Source organism: Pongo pygmaeus, chromosome 1, assembly GCF_028885625.2.
Source record: "Pongo pygmaeus isolate AG05252 chromosome 1, NHGRI_mPonPyg2-v2.0_pri, whole genome shotgun sequence".
Taxonomy (NCBI): Eukaryota; Metazoa; Chordata; class Mammalia; order Primates; family Hominidae; genus Pongo; species Pongo pygmaeus.
This window is the reverse complement of record NC_072373.2, coordinates 8,154,312-8,173,691: the sequence shown is the minus strand read 5'-3', so window position 1 is coordinate 8,173,691 and position 19,380 is coordinate 8,154,312. Positions and strand designations below refer to the sequence as shown.

Here is a 19,380-nt window from a genome sequence, read left to right as displayed (position 1 = left end):
ATCAAACTGAGCAGCACCATCAATCAGCTGAATTTAATGGCCATTTATAGAATAATTAATGCAACAGCAGCAGAATCTATAATCATCTCAAGTTCTCATGACATGCACCAAGATAGACCACATTCTAGGTCATAAGACACACCTTAAAAATGTAAAAGAGTAGAAGTCTTTCAAAGTATGATCTCAAACAATAGAATTAAACTAGAAATCAACAACAGAAAGAAGCTGGAAAATCTCAAAGTACCTAAAAATTAAACAGTACACTTCTAAATAACACACGGGCCAAAGAAGAAGTCTCGGGAGAAATTTTAAAGTATTTCAAGCTAAATGAGAATGAAAATACATGTTATCAAAATTCACAGGATGTAGTGAAAGCAGTGCCTAGAAGGAAATTGAATGCATATATTAGAATAAAGAAAGATCTAAAATCAATAATCTAAACATCTTAGAAAACTAGAAGAACAAAAGCAAATTAAATCTAAGCCAAATAGAAGAAAACAAATAATAAAAATCAGAGCAGAAATCAATAAAATTGAAAATCAATAGAGAAATTCAACGAAACCAAAATCTGGGTGCTTAAAACAATTAATATTGATGAGCCTCTAGCCAGGCTAATTAAGAAAAAAAAAAGAAGACACCAATGACTAGTATAATAACTGAAAAGGAGGCCATCACTACTGATCCCCTTTATCCTAAAAATAGTAAAAGAATATTACGAACAACTCAACCCCAAAAATTTGATAACTTAGGTTAACATGAACCAAGTTTTTGAAAGATACAATCTACTGAAACTCACACTAGGAGAAATAGATAATCTAAATAGGCTTATACTTATTGAAGAAATTGAATCAACAATAACAACTTACCAAAACAGAAAGCCACCAAGCCCAGATAACTTCACTGGGGAATTCTACCAAACATTTGAGGAAGAAATAATACTCCGTACAATCTCTTCCAGAAAAGAGAAGCAGAGGAATATTTTCTAACTAATTCTACAAGGCCAGCATTACTCTAATACCAAAGTCATTAAAAAATTACCAAAAAGGAAGACTACAGACCAATACCTCTCATAAACATAGATGCAAAAACCACCAACAAAATATTAGCATATTATATCCAACAATGTATAAAATATTATACATCATGACCAGGTGATATTTATTCCATATATGCAAGAATGGTTGACAATTTGTACATCAATTAATGTAACCCATCACATCAACAGGCTAAAGAAAAATCATGCAATCATATCAATACATGCAGAGAAATCATTTGCCAAAATCTAGCACCAGTCATGATAAAAACCCTTAGCAAACTAGAAATATAGAGGAATGTTCCCAACTTGATTAAAAAAAAATGCCTACAAAAAACCTACAGCTAATATAGTACAAATGAAAAGTCTCTCTTCTCCCTGCCCTCATGCCTAAGTCAGAGTCTCCTAAAGAACCGAACAGCTGAGGAAACTCTTCCTTGGAGGGCTGAGCTTTGAAACAAGGTAAGAGCCTGAGGGGCCATTTTGAGCAATGGGGAACACTCATGGACTGTGTGGTAATGAGAGATTCAAACACCAAGTGCTCCATGGGCTCTGAGTTTGTCACATAGGCCACTGTGGAGAATGGGGATGTGGCCATGAATGGAAGGCCACACAAGGTGGATGGGAGAGTTGTGGAACCAAAGAGAGCCGTCTCAAGAGAAGATTCTCAAAGACCAGGTGCCCACTTAACTGTGAAAAAGACATTGTTGGTGGCATTAAAGAAGACACAGAAGAACATCACCTAAGAGATTAGTTTGAACAGTTTGGAGAAATTGAAGGGATTGAAATCATGACTGACCGAGGCAGTGGCAAGAAAAGGGGCTTTGCCTTTGTAACCTTTGATGGCCATGACTCCATGGATAAGACCGTCATTCAGAAATACCATAGTGTGAATGGCCACAGCTGTGAAGTTAGGAAAGCCCTGTCAAAGCAAGAGATAGCTAGTGCTTCATGCAGCCAAAGAGGTTGAAGTGGTTCTGGAAACTTTGGTGGTGATCGTGGTGGTGGTTTCGGTGGGAATGACAACTTTGGTGGTGGAGGAAATTTCAGTGGTCATGGTGGCTTTGGTGGCAGCTGTTGTGGTGGTGGATATGGTGGCAGTGGGGATAGCTATAATGGATTTGGTAATGATGGAAGCAATTTTGGAGGTGGTGGAAGCTACAATGATTTTGGCAATTACAACAATCAATCTTCACATTTTGGACCCATGAAGCGAGGAAACTTTGGAGGCAGAAGCTCTGGCCTCTATAGTGATGGAGGCCAATACTTTGTCAAACCATGAAACCAAGGTGGCTATGGCGGTTCCAGTAACAGCAGTAGCTACGGCAGTGGCAGAAGATTTTAATTAGGAAACAAAGCTTAGCAGAAGAGGAGAGCCAGAGAAGTGACAGGGAAGCTACAGGTTACCACAGATTTGTGAACTCAGCCAAGCACAGTGGTGGCAGGGCCTAGCTGCTACAAAGAAGACATGTTTTAGACAAACACTCATGTGAATGGGCAAAAAACTTGAGGACTGTATTTGTGACTAATTGTATAACAGGTTATTTTAGTTTCTGTTCTGTGGAAAGTGTAAAGCATTCCAACAAAGGGTTTTAATGTAGATTTTTTTTTTGCACCCATGCTGTTGATTGCTAAATGTAATAGTTTGATCGTGATGCTGAATAAATGTCTTTTTTTTTAAATGTACATGTAAAGTTAGTCTGCTCTGAAGCCATCTTGGTAAATTTCCCCCAACATTGTGAAGTTAGAATTCCTTCAGGGTGATGCCAGGTTCTATTTGGAGTTTATATCCAACTTGCTTGGGTGGAGAAGCCATTGTCTTCAGAAACCTTGGTATAGTTGAACTGATAGTTACTGTTGTGACCTGAAGTTCACCATTAAAAGGAATTACCCAAGCAAAATCATAAAATTATTGGTTATAAAAATGAGTGTTGGCACATCCTATGCAATATACTAAACTGAATAATGGTACCAGATAAAATTATAGATGGGAATGAAGCTTGTGTATCATCCATTATCATGTGTAATCAATAAATGATTTAATTCTCTTGAAGAAAAAAAAAACTAGAAGACTTCCCACTAAAATAAGGAAAAATGCAAGAATGTCCCCTCTCACTACTCCTATTTGCCATTGTACTGGAGTCCTAGGTAATGGAATAAGACAAGAAAAAGAAAAAAAAGTATACAGTTTGAAAAGGATGAAATAAATCTTTGTTCAGGAAGACATGTTTGTCTAGGCAGACAATCTCAAAGAAACAACAACAACAAAAACTCTTAGAACTAAGTGATCATAGCAAAGTTGCAGGGTACAAAAAAAGTCAGTGTTTTCCTATGTACCAGCAATGAAAAATTGAAATATGAATTTCAAAACACAATACTATTTACATAAGCAGCAAAACTTAGGCATACATCTAACAAAGTATATAGAAGATATATATTAGTAAGAGTACAAAATTCTTTTAAAAGAAATCAAAGATCAAAATCAATGGAAAGACATACCAAATATGTGAATAAGAAGACTCAATAATATTAAGATGTGAGTTCTTTCCAACTTGACCTGTGAATTCAGTGCAATCTCCGTATAAATCCTAGCATACTTTGAGGATATTGACAAACTGATTCCAAAGTTGAAGTGGAAAGCAAAAGACCCAAATTAGACAACACAATACTGAAGAAATGCAATGACAGAGAGTTGACACTACCAAGCTTCAAAAATGACTATAAATCTATAGTAATCGAGGCAGTATGGTATTGGCAAAAGAAGAGAAAAAATAAATCAAGGAAAAAGAATAGAGATTTCAGGAAGAGACTTAGACAAGGTGGAAAAGGTAATCGAATGGAGAGAAGATCCTATTTTCAAAAAATGGTGCTGGAACAACTAGACCTCTACATGCAAAAAAATAAATATAGACTCCAGATTTTACTAATTTCACAAAAATTAACTTAAAATAAATTATAGACCTAAAAATAAAATGTAAAACTATAAAACCTTTAGAATATAACATAGGAGAAAATCTAGGTGACCTTGAGTTTGGCAATGACTTTTTAGAGACAACATCAAAAGCACAATCTATGAGAAAAAATTGTAAGTTGGAATTTATTAAAATTTAAAACTTTGAGTCTTTTAAATACACCATTAAGACAATGAAAGACAAACTACAGACTGGGGGAAAATCTTTGCAAAACATATCTGATAAAGCACTGATATCCACACTATACAAGGGACTCATAGAATTCAACAATAAGAAAACAACAACCCAATTAAGAAATGGGCAAAATATAATATCTGAACAGAAATCTCAACGAAGAAGATACACACTTGGCAAATATGCATGTGAAAAGGTGCTGAATATCATGTTATTAGAGAATTGTAAATTTAAATAACAATGAGATACCATACCTATTAAATGGCTAAAATCCAAAACATTGAAAACACTAAATGCTGGTGAGGATGTGGAGCAACAGGAACTTGCATTCATTGCTGGTGGGAATGCAAAATAGTGTAGCCAATTTGGAAGACTGGAAGTTTCTTACAAAGCTAAATATACTCTTACCATATGATCCACTTTCCTAGGTATTTGCTCAAATGAATTGGAAACTTATGTCTTCAAAAAAAATCTGTACATGAAGGTTTACAGCAGCTCAATTCGTAATTGCCATATGTGGAATCGATTAAGATGTTCTTCAATGAGTGACTGGATAAACTATGGTATATTCATAAAATGGAATATTCAGTGATAAAGAGCAATGAAATATCCTGCCATGCAAAGACATGGAGAAACTATAACAAATCTTGTTAAGTGAAAGAAGAAAAGGCTCTACACTGTGTAATTCCAACCCTATGACATTCTGTAAAAGGTAAAACTGTGGAGACAGTAAAAAGATAAGTGTTTGCCGGGGTTAGGGTAGGGGTATGGATAAATAGGCAGAACACAGAGAATTTTTAGGGCAGTGAAACTAAATGGTCGATAAATGTTATACATTTCTGAAAACCCACAGAATGTATAACACAAAGAACTAACCCTAATATAAACTATGGACTTTTGTTAACAATTATGTATTAATCTTGGCTCATTAATTGTAACAAACGTACCGTATTATGGTAAGTTTTTAATTATAGGGGAAAGTATAGGTGGTATTGAGACATTGTATTGGAACTCTCTGCATATTTTGTTTAATTTTCTGTAAACTTTGAGCTTCTCTGAAAAAAATGAAGTCTATTAATTTTTAAAACTCTGCTCCCTAGAACATGATTTTAGGAGCCACTAACACCTGGCTTCAAAAACAGACATGCAGGGATGGATTCATTAAAAGTGAATGACAAAGGCTTGGAAAGTTCTTCAGAGGACAATAAAATAGAACTGTAGAGGCCCTCTTAAAGCTCTTATAAAACAAGCAACTGTGTAAATTAAATGCCAAAGGGAATCCAGATGAAAAAAAACACACACACACAATCTGTGTTAACGAAATGGATATATTTGAAAGCACTGCAATGTTTTAGATAAAGAAATAAATAATGTCTACTTTTAGAAAAATGAACTTCTTTCATTTTCCCCAATATCTTAAATTCTCAGTTTTCTAATATTATAGATAATGAAATTATTAATGGGTTATGCAGATATTTAAAGCACTGTTATTTTATCAGCTATTCAAGGTTCAAGACACAGTTCTAAAGTCATATAGGCTATTAATTTGGTTTTGTTTTATGTGTTTATTTCAAAATTCTTTTAAATTAGTTCGCCGTGTATTTGATCTCTTTAGTTGGTCATAAATCCCTTGTCATCTCTTCCCCAAAACAAAACTTTGGATATGGCAAGCTTTCTACCAATGGTAACTGACCAACTTAAAATCTGTCCCAATCTGCTATAATTATTTTATGTCAGCCTACAATTGCTGTGGTTGGCCAGCTAGAATACTTTCTTTTTTCTGGCCTCTTATTATCATGTATGAAAGATGTATTGATTCTCAACATCCTTTTATTATTAGTTTAGTATGGTTTTGGCAAGTGGAACTTCATCTTGTCTAGTTGTTTGGGAGCACTAAGTACAATCTTTCTCCATGGGTCTGAAAACCTTCACAACATACTGGAGAAAAGACAGGCCTTCGGTTGAATATTTACTGAGGCATAAATCATCACCCTACAATATAATGTGACATTTTGAACAACTTTAATTGTTTAAATTGGGAGGTTCTTATGTGGGGAACAAATTTTTCCTTCTGCAACTGTCATATGTTGGTTTTGCCATACACACCAGAAAGTCTGCATTTCTCCCACACACATCTCTCCCTTCCATACTAAATATATATTTTTTCTGGCTAAATATTCCTTGTCCTTCAAATTCAAAATTTAATCCAATTCAAAAATTAATGTGGTTACCATGATCTTGACAAAATCTACATTGTCATTGTCTTTTAAGATAGCCCAAGAACCAAATGTAATATTAATTGTATTACCACTAGGATGGCGTGAGTGATGCAGTCACCTCAGGTGCAAAATCTAAGGGAGTGTCAAAAAACTCGGTAATCAAAATAAATAATATTTTAATGCAATATTTGAAAAAATAACATTAATCAAAAAAATAATATTTTAGTGCAATATTTGAAAAAATAAAAATGCAAAAAGTTCAAATGGACAAGGATTTGGGTGTGATGGGTGAGATGAGTCATACAAGTAAGTACAAGGGAGGCTCCTGTCTTTATTGGACATTTCAATTTCTTGGAGTTGAAATCCTATTTGGATATTAGAGATTCAATCCTTGAAAGGAGCCAGCCTAAAGACATTGTTCCATTTGTACTCATTTCTTTTTTTATATAATAATTTTAACTTTTAGTTTAGATTCAGGGGGTACATGTGCAGGTTTGTTACATGGGTATATTGCATGATGCTGAGCTTTGGGGTATGACTGATCCCAACACCCAGGTAGTGAGCATAGTCCCCAGTAGGTACTTTTTCAGCCCTTGCACCCCTCCATCATTTCCCCCACCAGTACCTGCCAGTGTCTATTGTTCTCATCTTTATGTCCATGTATACCCAATGTTTAGCTCCCTCTTATAATAAGTGAGAACATGTGGTATTTGGTTTTCTTTTCCTGTGTTAATTTGCTTGGGATAATGGCCTCCAGCTGTATCCATGTTGCTGCAAAGGACATAATTTTATTCTTTTTCATGGCTGTGTAGTATTCCATGGTGTATATATATTACATTTTCTTTATCCAATACACTATTGATGGGCACCTAGGTTGATTTCATGTCTTTGCTGTTGTGAATATCACTGTGATGAACATACAAGTGCACATGTCTTTCTGGTAGAATAATTTATTTTCCTATGAATATATATCCAGTAATGGGATTGCTGGGATGAACAGTAGTTCTATTTTTAGTTCTTTGAGAAATCTCCAGACAACGTTCCACAATGACTTATCTAATTTACATTCCCACCAACAGAGTATAAACATTCTGTTTTCTCCATAGTCTTGTCAGAATTTGTTATTTGTTGATTTTTTAGTAACAGACATTCTGAATTGTGTGAGATGGTATATCATTGTGGTTTTGATTTACAGTTCTCTGATGATCTGTAATGTTGAGTATTTTCTTGTATGTTTGCTGGCTGCTTGTATGTCTTTTTTTGAGAAGGGTCTGTTCATGTCCCTTGCCCACTTTTTAATGGGATTGTTTCTTGCTTGTTGTATTGTTTAAGTTCCTTATAGATTTTTGATATTAGACCTTTGTCAGATGCATAGTTTGCAAATATTTTCTCCCATCCTCTAGGTTGTCTGTTAATTCTGTTGATAGTTTCTTTTGCTGTGCAGAAGCTCTTCAGTTTAATTAATTAGTTTTATTTCGTTTAGGTCCCACTTGTCAATTTTTGTTTCTCTTGCAATTGCTTTTGAGGACTTAGTGATGAATTATTTACCAAGGTCATCGTCCAGAATGGTATATCCTAGGTTTTCTTCTAGGATTTTTATATTTTGAGGTCTTATATTAATCTTTAATCCATCTTGAGTTAATTTTTGTATATGGTACAAGGTAGCGGTCCAGCTTCATTCTTCTGCATGTGGCTAGCCAGTTATTCCAGAATCATTATTAAATAAGGAATCCTTTCTCCATTGCTTATTTTTGTTGACTTGGCCAGAGATCATATAGTTATAGATGTGCAGCTTTACTTTTGGGCTCTCAATTCTGTTTCATTAGTTTATGTGTCTGTTTTGTGATGTATATAAAATGGTCATTTCTAGGACCCTTTGTGTGCAATGTGTGTGTCCAGAGGTACCAGTAAAAACCCTGCCTTGGCTTCTGTTTCAGTTTGCTACAACTGACACTGTCTCTACTTCTTACCAAAGCTCTCTTGAGCTTTCCTGTGCCTTTGTCTCCAGCCCACAGTGCAAGTCCTTAGTGCTGGATCTCTCTTGATGAGCAAATACATCTGGGAAAGCCCATTTCTGACTCCACTTTAACTGGCTTGAATTAGAATGCTTTCTGTATTTGCACACAAAATATCAGAAATCTTATCCAACTTGATTTTCAAAGAATGGAGTTTATAAAGATATAGGCCTTTTAGTCCGTATTGGCTTGTCTTAGTTATGAACAGAATCAAAACATTCCATTTTTCTATAAAACCAAGATAATTATGAAAAAGTAGTTTTTCATATCAACTGATCTATTGAGGCTTATGTTCAGCAGAACCTACTTGGTAAGTTTAAACTGGGGATGGAAACAGGTCAGGATACTAACAAAATGAAATAAACTTTTTTTGTTTTGTTTTGTTTGTTTGTTTGTTTTTTGAGATGGAGTCTCAGTCACCAGGTTGGAGTGCAGTGGTGCAATCTCAGCTCACTGCAACCTCTGCCTCTCAGGTTCAAGCAATTTTCCTGACTCAGCCTCCCGAGTAGCTGGGACTACAGACGTGCACCACCATGCCCAGCTAATTTTTGTATTTTTAGTAGAGACGGGGTTTCACCATGTTGGCCAGGATGGTCTTGATCTCTTGACCTTGTGATACGCCCGCCTCAGCCTACCAATGTGTTGGGATTACAGGCGTGAGCCACCACGCCCAGCCAATAAACTCTTCTTTAACCTGCCTTATGCAATAAAGTCCCTGTGCCCCAAAGTTGTCTTAGAAAAGACAGCCTAAGTAGTTACTGTGCTTTGGACTTCACAGCCCAAGTACATCACACCATCAATATCCTCTTTAAAAGCCAGGAGTGAGGTTTTATAAAAGTATGCTTTAAACAAATGGCAGCAGGAAATTCAAAGTTGGGTAATTCATATTGCTGCTATAATTTGTTTGCACCTAAAAAGAAAAATCGTAGAAAATGAAGCATCATTGCCTGCAGGTACAGACACGTATGGTGTCTGAGATCATTGTTATTCTCTTCCTCTCATTTTTCTCACATATTCTCTTAACGGAATAATTACATTATTGTAATTTACTTGTATATAACTCAGGCAAGCTAAGCACAACCAATAATATGTTTCTTCAGAGGAAAAAAACCCAAACATAATAATTAAAGAATAAATTAGTTACTGTAAGTAGCAAGTATTCCAGGTTTGGGGAGAAAGTGTAGGAGATGATCCCCTCGGAAGTGGACACCAATGGATGGTAACGTGTGTGGGAACAAGAGTGATTCCATCTTAGATGCTAATCCGCCATGTTGGCTCCTGATTAACCCTGAGTCTGGGAATGCCTCCAAGATGTCTAGTTGATGATTTACTCTCTATGTAGAAACACTTATTTACTCTGAGTTACACCTTTCCTCCACAACAACCCTTGATCTTGTTGCATACATCACCCGTAGCTCTGACACCCATAGCATTCTCTCAGCCACCCACTCATTCCTTCCACAGCAAATATACTTTTCCTTCAGGATATATAAACCCTGGGTCTGGAAGGTTGTAGTGCAAAGGCCTACCTTTCTTGGGGCCTCCCAAGACCACGCTTCTGTCTGTAAGTTCCCCAATAAATCACCCTTTTCCAACAAACTGGATTTTTCTGCTCTATTCTTTGGTTTCTTGGCTCCTTCTGCATTTGGTGGACACTTTGCATATATGGCCCTTTCATGGAACAATGTGAAACTTAAACATTCAGCATTTTGGGACGATCTACTTTAAGAGATGTTCTGTAAATGATCTGCTGTGTAGGCCATGACATTTCCTTAGGCTCACCACTAAAACAACAACCTACTATAAAATGATAAAACATGAGCTTTAAATGTGAGCACTCTAACATATTTATGAAAGACACAACAGATGGGCAGAAAGAAACACTGAGAATGGGAATTTTATTTTCTTTTTAAATTTTTTTTTTTTTTTTAGATGGAGTCTCACTCTGTCACCCAGGCTAGAGTGCAGTGGCACGATCTCGGCTGACTGCAACCTCTATTTCCCAGGTTCAAGCGATTCTCCTGCCTAAGCCTCCCAGGTAAGCTTGGATTACAGGTGCGCCCTACCACACCTTGGCTAATTTTTGTATTTTTAGTACAGATGGGGTTTCATCATGTTGGCCAGGCTGGTCTCGAACTCTTGACCTCAGGTGATCTGCCTGCCTCAGCCTCCCAAAGTGCTGGGATTATAGGCGTAAACCACTGTGCCCAGCTGGGAATTTGCTTTCCAACAGGGAAAAGAGGCAGTGTATCTGCCAGGCAATAATGACGACAAGCACAAAACACTAATTTCAATGTATTGAGTATGTGAGAGGACCAATACTAGTTTCCTTAGGTGTATTTATTTGAATTATTTTAACAACTTTAGAAAGTCAATATTATGATTTCTGTTTGAAAAGTGAGCAAACTGAGGCTCAGAGATGTTGCACGTCTAAAGTCACACAGTTGGTATGTGGTTATGACAGTACTTATGTTCAGGTCTGTCTGCCTCCAATGCCTGGGTTTTTCTCTACGAGCTCCCTCTTAGCTGTTCCAGTGTTCCTCCACCAGAATTTCATATTCTTTAGTGAGACAATCTCCAGGCATTATCCTAGGTTGAATAAAATGCTCCAGAAAGTTCTCCAACTCAGATCTACAAATCAGTAGTTGTTTTGTAAAATAACTTCTTTCTCCAAGGACCTCAGTTTTGAGGAATGTGTGCCCTGGATGAAGAAGCTGGCATTCTCACTACTGGAAAGAAAGAATTTTGTCTCCGTATTAATTTTTCGGTATTCTGGTTTTTAGATTTTTTTTTTCATGAGTTATGTTAGTTTTGACTCTTTTGACTAGAGCCTGACCATTCTTGGATGATCTACTAAATTCAAGTTTCTGAAATGACACACATGAGAGATAGCTTTATTGATTTTCTATGAATTTTCTTATTTTTTTTTCTTACAAAAATGTCTCTCCAGGAGCAATACCAAAGAAAGCCAAGCTGCTGCAAAGCTTCCCACGGCCTTTGTATATTATGCTGGCTCCTCTGCCTCAAACACTTGCCCTGCCTTCTCATCTGAAAAATCATTCCTCTTAAAATCCAGCTCAAATGCTATCAGTTCCTTTGAAAATCATTCTGGAAGACCCCAGGGAAAGTCAATTTCTCATTCTTTTAAACATTCATATAATTTTGCATATATCACTCTCCTATTCACTTGATACTCCACAGTAACTCCTTCTGTATAATTCTACTTTCCCATCTAGCCTGTGAGCTACCCAATGGTGTCAATGAACTCAGTCACCTTTGCGAACCTAGCATCTTCTACTGCACTGGCAAAGGAAGAAAAATACTCAATAAACACTTGCAGAAATGACATTTAAAAACCATGCAATCTTGTCTTTGAAAACTGTGCTGTTCAGGAAGATCTAAGAAGATGAATGCTTACTAGGGGCTCTTTTTCTCCTTGAAGAGCTTGAGTGAAATAATGGTTGTTCAACCAAGTTTGTTCTAAGTTCACTGAACTTGATTTATTAGCATTGAATTTTCTTTTTTAGCTTTTTTTTTTTTTGCTTGTAATTGGCCTCTCCATGTTTAACACAACCCTCCACTTATAAAAATCATAGGATGCTTCATAGAACAGTGAGAAAAGCGGACCCTTGGGAAGTCAAGGGACTTACTAAAAATCACACAGCTAAGTGGGAGAGTTGAACTAGAACTCTGGTTCTATGGGCCTACCTTTTATTCTTTCTAGTAGGCCAGGTTGCTATGACAAAACAATAACCCCTTTAAGCTTCTTTATAGCTCTTTAACCTAATCAGAAGGCTTTCTTTAATAGTTGCAGAGGGCACCATACCACAGAGAAAGTTGTCACGAGGTTTGATGACTTTCCAAAGCCGCTTATCAATCCAATGCTAAAAATATTGGTCCCATCCTGAGAACTGTGGTTTCCTTTTCTTAATGAAAAAAGCAATAAAACGCAAGTACACATCCATCTGGACATGCAGGCTGTCAATAATAAAATAATGAGAGATGGCACTGACCATAATCTGTGTTTTCCGGCTCCCAACAATTTGACGGCCAAAAATAGGGCGTCTGTGGAATGAAAAGAAGTGGAACCCAGGTTAGACAAATAAAAAATTAGTGGAGTTTCTGGCTGGCGAGCTGCATTTATCTTCCACAATTCTCTATATTAGTTTGCTATATGTTTTATAATACAGATCATGTTCCAAGAGAGACATTGAAAACTCTTTGTCTACATGTACTTTGCTGACCAATTGCTCAGCTTCTAAATATGTGTAGTACCAGCAAGCAGGTATTTAGAATGTCATCCCTTTGCTGTAATTTTACACCAACTGACATAAAGGCAAAAAGGTCTGATTGTATATTCAAACAAAAAGTATTCATCCACAGAGAGGACTGAAAGAGTATTTATGTTCAGCAAGACTCAGGATGAAATATATTTAAATATAACAAATTGTTTTCTATGAATCATGTATCTCACCACTGCTTTTAGTAGCTCCAAAAAGCTCAACCAACCGATAGACTCTTTCTCTGAGATCTGACAATGATTTGCCTGGCTCCATTAGTCATATAATTCAGTTCTCAGCATTGTCCAATGAGATTAAAGCAACTTTTTACTCTCACTTTTAAAGACATTTCCTAAATTCCTCTTGTAACTAATTTCTACCATTTAGTAGTGTAACAAGGTGACTCCAGTCAATAGTAACTTAATTATACATTTAAAAATAACTAAGAGTGTAACTGGATTGTTTGTAGCACAAAGGATAAATGCTTGAGGGAATGGAGATCCCATTCTCCATGATGTGATGACTGCATGTTGCATCCTTGTATCCAAACACCTCATGTATTCCATACATATATATGCCTATTATGTACCCACAGAAATTAAAATTATAAAATTTAAATTAAAAAAACCTACAAAACATAAATAAATAAAAATAGAAACATTTCCTTACAAAGACACCTGTTGCTCTAAAGTTTTAAACCGCACAAATCAGAGATTTTTTTTTTAAAGGAATAGTGTCTTAATTGAGTGATACAATCTATAATAGGCAGAATCCAGATTCTGTAGAATTCTAGAAACTGATTGACTAAACTACAAAGAAAATGTCTGACCGAGAAAAACTTTATTATTATCATTAACATTTATATTTTCTAAAAGGACTTTCCTAGCCCTGCCAGCTGAACATGCTTGGCTCCTGACCACGAAGAAACCTGATGATCACTTGTCTCCTTATCAACCCCTAGTTCCTGGAATGATGAGGCCTGCAGGACTCACTGTAACAGTGATGGCAAGTATCAGTGCTGTGGGTTTAATTCTATCTGTTAGCTAATTATACTAACTACCATGTGCAATGAGCATATTTGGAGTCATCTCTGATTCTCTGATCATTTTCCCCTCTAGAAGGGAGACTCTAAAGAAGGGAAAATGGGTAGATAGGGAGAACTGTTTGAATCTCTACAGAAAAGTCTTTCCAAACTGTCTCAGAGGCCCCCTCGACCACCATCACCCAGGGATTTCGACTTACCCTCTGTTCTTTCTTGGGAATTATAGTAGTAAAATAAAGAAGGTTACTAATAGTAGTTTTGTGAACATGAGAACAAAATCATCGTAGGAATTCTGAAGAAAGATAAAAAGACTGAACTGCTACACAAAAGAGGATAGTAAGACTTTATATGGGTCACCCTCATCACCCCAATCTCACTTGACTCCATGGGAGATGAGGCTTTGAGAATTCGATTTCTTAAAAATAAAATTGAATCAGGATTCTAGGATAGCCCTAGGGGGACAAAGTAGTTAAAACTTTGCTTTCATGTAGGCTGTCACTTTTTTTTTTTTTTTTTTTTGAGACAGAGTCTCACTCTGTTGCCCAGGCTGGAGTGCAGTGGTACGGTCTCAGCTCACTGCAAGCTCCGCCTCCCGGGTTCACACCATTCTCCTGCCTCAGCCTCCCAAGTAGCTGGGACTACAGGCGCCCGCCACTGCACCCAGCTAAGTTTTTGTATTTTTAGTAGAGACGGGGTTTCACCGTGTTAGCCAGGATGGTCTCAATCTCCTGACCTTGTGATCTGCCCGCCTCGGCCTCCCAAAGTGCTAGGATTACAGGTGTGAGCCACTGTGCCCGGCCTAAAAATGATTTTCTGATGTGCTATCTATTTCTTAGGTTTCATAAGAGATATCTTTCTATAAGAGATATCTTTCTACTTTGGTATCTTTCTTTTTTTTTTTTTTTTTTTTTGAGACGGAGTCTCGCTCTGTCACCCAGGCTGGAGTGCAGTGGCACCATCTAGGCTCACTGCAAGCTCCACCTCCCGGGTTCATGCTATTCTCCTGCCTCAGTCTCCCAAGTAGCAGGGACTACAGGCGCCCGCCACCACACCTGGCTAATTTTTTGTATTTTTAGCAGAGACGGGATTTCATCGTGTTAGCCAGGATGATCTCCATCTCCTGACCTCGTGATCTGCCCCCCTTGGCCTCCCAAAGTGCTGGGATTGCAGGTGTGAGCCACCGCGCCCAGCCGGTGTTACTTTTTGAGATGCTTCTTATGGAGTGCGCAGTTCCCTTTGGGTAGTTTCTATATTTTGGGGAGTATGTATGTGTATGTATAGGTGTGTGTGCAGGCATATCTATTTATCTAACCTTAAAATACCTATTCTACTCAGACCAGACATATACTTTTTTTTCCACAAAAGCAGAAAAAATATTCTCAACTGCATTCTTATATTTTTATTCATTCTTCATCATTTACTTTAATGAGAATTTAATGACTGTAAAATTAAAGCATAATTTTTTATTGTGATATTATGTGGAAATGTCACTAAACCAATGTTCTTCACTAATATTGGAAAATTTTTTTCTAAGAAGTAATGTTTTGATTTGTAGTAAACAATAATATAAGAGAATAACAAACTCTTATAGTTTTTTGGAATTTAAATACATACTTTTATAGTTCTACCATACTTTAGGACATTTTAATGCATAAGTTTCTTGATTTTTCAATATTGGCTTCCTTAGCTAGGATGAAACTCATCCAAAACTGTTCAACTGTTGTTCAATAACTGTTGGAGCATATACTAATGTATTGAAAGTCACGAAAGAGAGCTACAGAATCACATCAGATCTCATTTTCAATTAGCTAAGAGAGGATGATTAGACAATTGTGACTTAATGGTAAATTTTAAAAATCACATGATTAAGACATGTACTACAAATTTGAGACAAATATATAAACTGTCATGCCAATGAAATAACGATTTCTGTTTGTCTCAAATTAATGCTTTGAAGACTCTTTAGATTATTTTATTATTATTATTTTGAGATGGAGTCTTGCTCTGTCACCTGGGCTGGAGTGCAGTGGCGCCATCTTGGCTCACTGCAACCTCCACCTCCTGGGTTCAAGCAATTCTCCTGCCTCAGCCTCCCAAGTGGCTGGGACTACAGGCACGCACCATCACACCCAGCTAATTTTTGTATTTTTAGTAGAGATGAGGTTTCACCATGTTGGTCAGGATGGTTTCAATCTCTTGACCTCATTATCCACCTGCCTCTGCCTCTCAAAGTGCTGGGATCACAGGGGTGAGCCACTGTGCCCAGCCTAGATTCTTAATGATGGTTAGATTCCCAATTATTCACTGGAGGATTTGTAAACACGGCATCCCAACTTTTCTACTTTAATTTATGATTTTAAAATATCCTTCCAAGGAGTTGAATTTCACTTCGGTGTAATAGAGAACTTTCACTGCTTGGAACCAACGTAAAAATAGAAGTAAAGACCCTGAATAATAATTTGTTTTCTATTATTAGAACTCTTCAAATATGGACTGGTTAATGACTTGGTAGACATTATAGTAGAAATTCAGTTACCTCTGAGTTTTCTGGTGTTTTTTAAAATCTTGATTTCAGAATTCTAATATTATTAGATTTATAAATGTGTTATATTTAGATACTATTTCAAATATGGATGTATCATTAAAATATGTAACATTTACTATTTAGCACTAATGTAATTTTAATGTGTATATGTATAGATAATGTTTATTTTATATCTGCCTATCTATCTCAGCACACTGAACTTGACAACTCTCTGTCTATCCCTAGTGGTTACATAATTCATATGTCATTTGTACCCATTCCCTTGCTTTGTTCTAAAGCTCTTTTAAAAATTCTCTCCTTTTCTCCTGTGTGTATGGTGATCCCTTCCTTCACATGGCTTTTTTTTTTTTTTTTTTTTTTTTTTGAGACAGAGTCTCGCTCTGTCACCCAGGCTGGAGTGCAGTGGCACAGTCTCGGCTCACTGCAACCTCCACCTCCCGGGTTCAAGCGATTCTCCTGTCTCAGCCTACTGAGTAGCTGGGATTACAGGCACATGACACCATGCCCAGCTAATTTTTTTTTTTTAGTACAGATGGGGTTTCACCATGTTGGCCAGGCTGCTCTCAAACTCCTAACCTCAAGTGATAGCCCGCCCTGGCCTCCCAAAGTGCTGGGATTACAGGCATGAGCCACTGTGCCCGGCCTCATGTGCCAGTTTAGACCCATGAGCATGACTAAGACATGTAAACCTTGTCTGTCTTCTACTTTTTTTCTGGGAAGAGAGATTTCTTTAAAAAAATCAGGAAGCATTAGTCACATAAAAACAATTTATTTGCTGATCACCAATAATTCCTAGTTATTAAAAATTTAACCTTGGGACCAGAAATTACTTTAATAATATGCTATTTTAAGCTGCCGTTAGTGTAAGTTTTGCTGTATAAAGAATAAAGCTCCATTAATGTAAAGCTTTTGTAAGTTAAGTAATTTAGCTAAGCGCTTGAATACTTAGGTCAGTATCACAGTTTCAGGATACAGCTTTATTTCCTCCTAGCTCTTAAGTCCAAAACTGTCCTACGATTATTTGCCTTGGAAGAAATGAGTCCAAGGAAGGGGCAGGGAGACTGTTCTATGAGGACAATAATCTTTAAAATGATTTTTTAAAGCAAATGATTAAAGTGATTTTTAAAGCATATTTCCTCTTTGTTCTCAGTTTTCCCAAACAAATTTTAGGCACTCTGATTACTATTCAGTCATTTATATAGACATAGAGCATTTAATAATACTTAGAACAAGTGAGAAGAAGGCTCCGAAGTCTGAAAGTTGGACTATGGGGAGAACCTCTTGGAAATGGGTTAGAGTTTGACATTGGCATTTTATGTGCCTTAATTTTACAGGCTAGAATCTGCTAGTCAGTTATTAATGAGCCATAATGTCTATTGAAATGTAGAATATACTTTAGGTAAATCAATGTGAACTCAAGTGTCAAATATACTTACAATGACTGAAATTAGAGTCCACAACCATTGCCAGAAAGAATAATAGCATCTGTGTCATTTGCAAATGACCTAGAATGACTCTTATCAGTTTGCAAGTTATCTGAGGTGTCCTGTTGCAGTTGAGTGCACACACACAATATATCATCATGTCTGTCTTCACAGATTTGTAGAAGAGCCTCGGATGCTGAGAGTTTATTAATTAGCTGAATCCTATCTGGAGCTTCAAGCATTCCTGTTAAAATTTACTTGGGCTGACGATGGTCTGGATCACAGGCAAGGGTCAGACAGAGGAAGACTCTCCGGTCCTCCCGAATGCCATTAAGTCACTTTCTGAATTTCCCTTAAGCTTTTCATATAAAATAGAACTTCAATCATCACACAATTTAGCTTTCACACATCATCTTGACTAAGCATACTTTATCTTTCTCTGTGTTTATTGCTTTTTATGTCTAGTTTAACGTTAATCAGTTTCTAACTAGCCTAAGTCAAAGTAAAATAAGTCATAGTTTTTAAAAGTTCTGTTCAAAAGAAATCTAACTAACAAATGAAATGTGGGCTTCTAGTTTACTGTGAAAGAACATTTCTAATAAACTTACTTGAAACCGGTAAAAGGTGCCATCATCCTTGAGTGTGAGGACATGATCTGAGATTGGAAAGAAGTAGCCATGGGCAGCCATTAACGTTCCCAAATGGAGCGCCTCCACTGTTTTATGAAAACAAACAAAGAACATAAAAAAGCCTTTTAAATGTATTCATTTATAGGAATGTAACGTTTTTGTGTGGTTCCTTTTGTCAGATACAGTAAGTTCCTCTTCAAAGATTTAATTTCTGACTTCCTTGTTCTTTGTTCTCGAGATCAACTTCCTTGTCGCTTCTCCTAAGCTACCTGCTCTGTAAACAACTTCTCCTACCAGTTCCAGTCTGTAACTCACATCTCTTCCTTATTTGGAAACAGTCCTCCTTTACTCCTGGCTACCCATTCTGTAAACTGCCCCTCCCATTGAAACAGGTCTTCCCGCCAAAACTACGCTTCCTGCCTTTGCCGTGCCCTGACGTGCCCAAACATGCCTTGTACTGAAACGGACAGCCTCTCCCTTCCCACCTAGTTAGCCATATTCAATTTTAAACAGTAGCCAATCGGGTCAGTTTAGATTGTGTGGTACGACTCCAGCCAATGGGGACAGGACACAGAAGCAGGGACTAATAGCATTAGGGATAAAAACCCCTTCCCTCCTTTGTTCAGTGTGCTCTTGCAGTGGCCAGAAGTGCGAGTGGCACCCTTCTGCAGAAGTAAATTTGCCTGGCTGAGAAATCCTTTGTTTGAGTGCTCGTTTTCCTCACGACTCTGAGCTCTTGTTTCTAACACTTTAGATTACATTCTTGGCATTCTGAAAACCTGGCTTTGTGCTTTTTCTTCTTTGTTCAGCTCTTTCTCACAAGATACTAAGATGGTTCTAGTTCCTGGTAGCAATTGCCATGACCAGCCTCATCCCATGACAACCAGTCCATGAGAAGATAAAGTTAAGAAACGTTAAAATGGGAAGGCTCTTCTGAATCTGTAGAGTATGTCTCCCTCATTTTATAGACATGTGTTGGCCCATGTGTTAATGTTCTCTCACAGGCAGTTGCATTTAGCATTTATATAGCACTTTAAACTTTTAAAA

At 37.0% G+C, this 19,380-nt stretch overlaps 1 protein-coding gene and 1 pseudogene across 12 annotated transcripts in view; one reads left to right on the top strand and one right to left on the bottom strand.

The window, feature by feature from the left end:
- Positions 1-19,380, bottom strand: part of RGS7 (regulator of G protein signaling 7) — a 600,061-nt gene that overhangs the window by 147,833 nt on the left and 432,848 nt on the right. For all 12 annotated transcript variants that reach the window (XM_063670672.1, XM_063670673.1, XM_063670677.1 and 9 more), the window contains 2 exons: positions 18,313-18,419; positions 12,427-12,478 (listed from right to left, as the gene is read on the bottom strand). In XM_063670672.1, coding sequence (XP_063526742.1) covers positions 12,427-12,478; positions 18,313-18,419 — 159 coding nt within the window. The remainder of the gene's footprint in view (positions 1-12,426; positions 12,479-18,312; positions 18,420-19,380) is intronic.
- LOC129041680 (heterogeneous nuclear ribonucleoprotein A1-like) lies at positions 1,420-2,493 on the top strand (annotated as a pseudogene).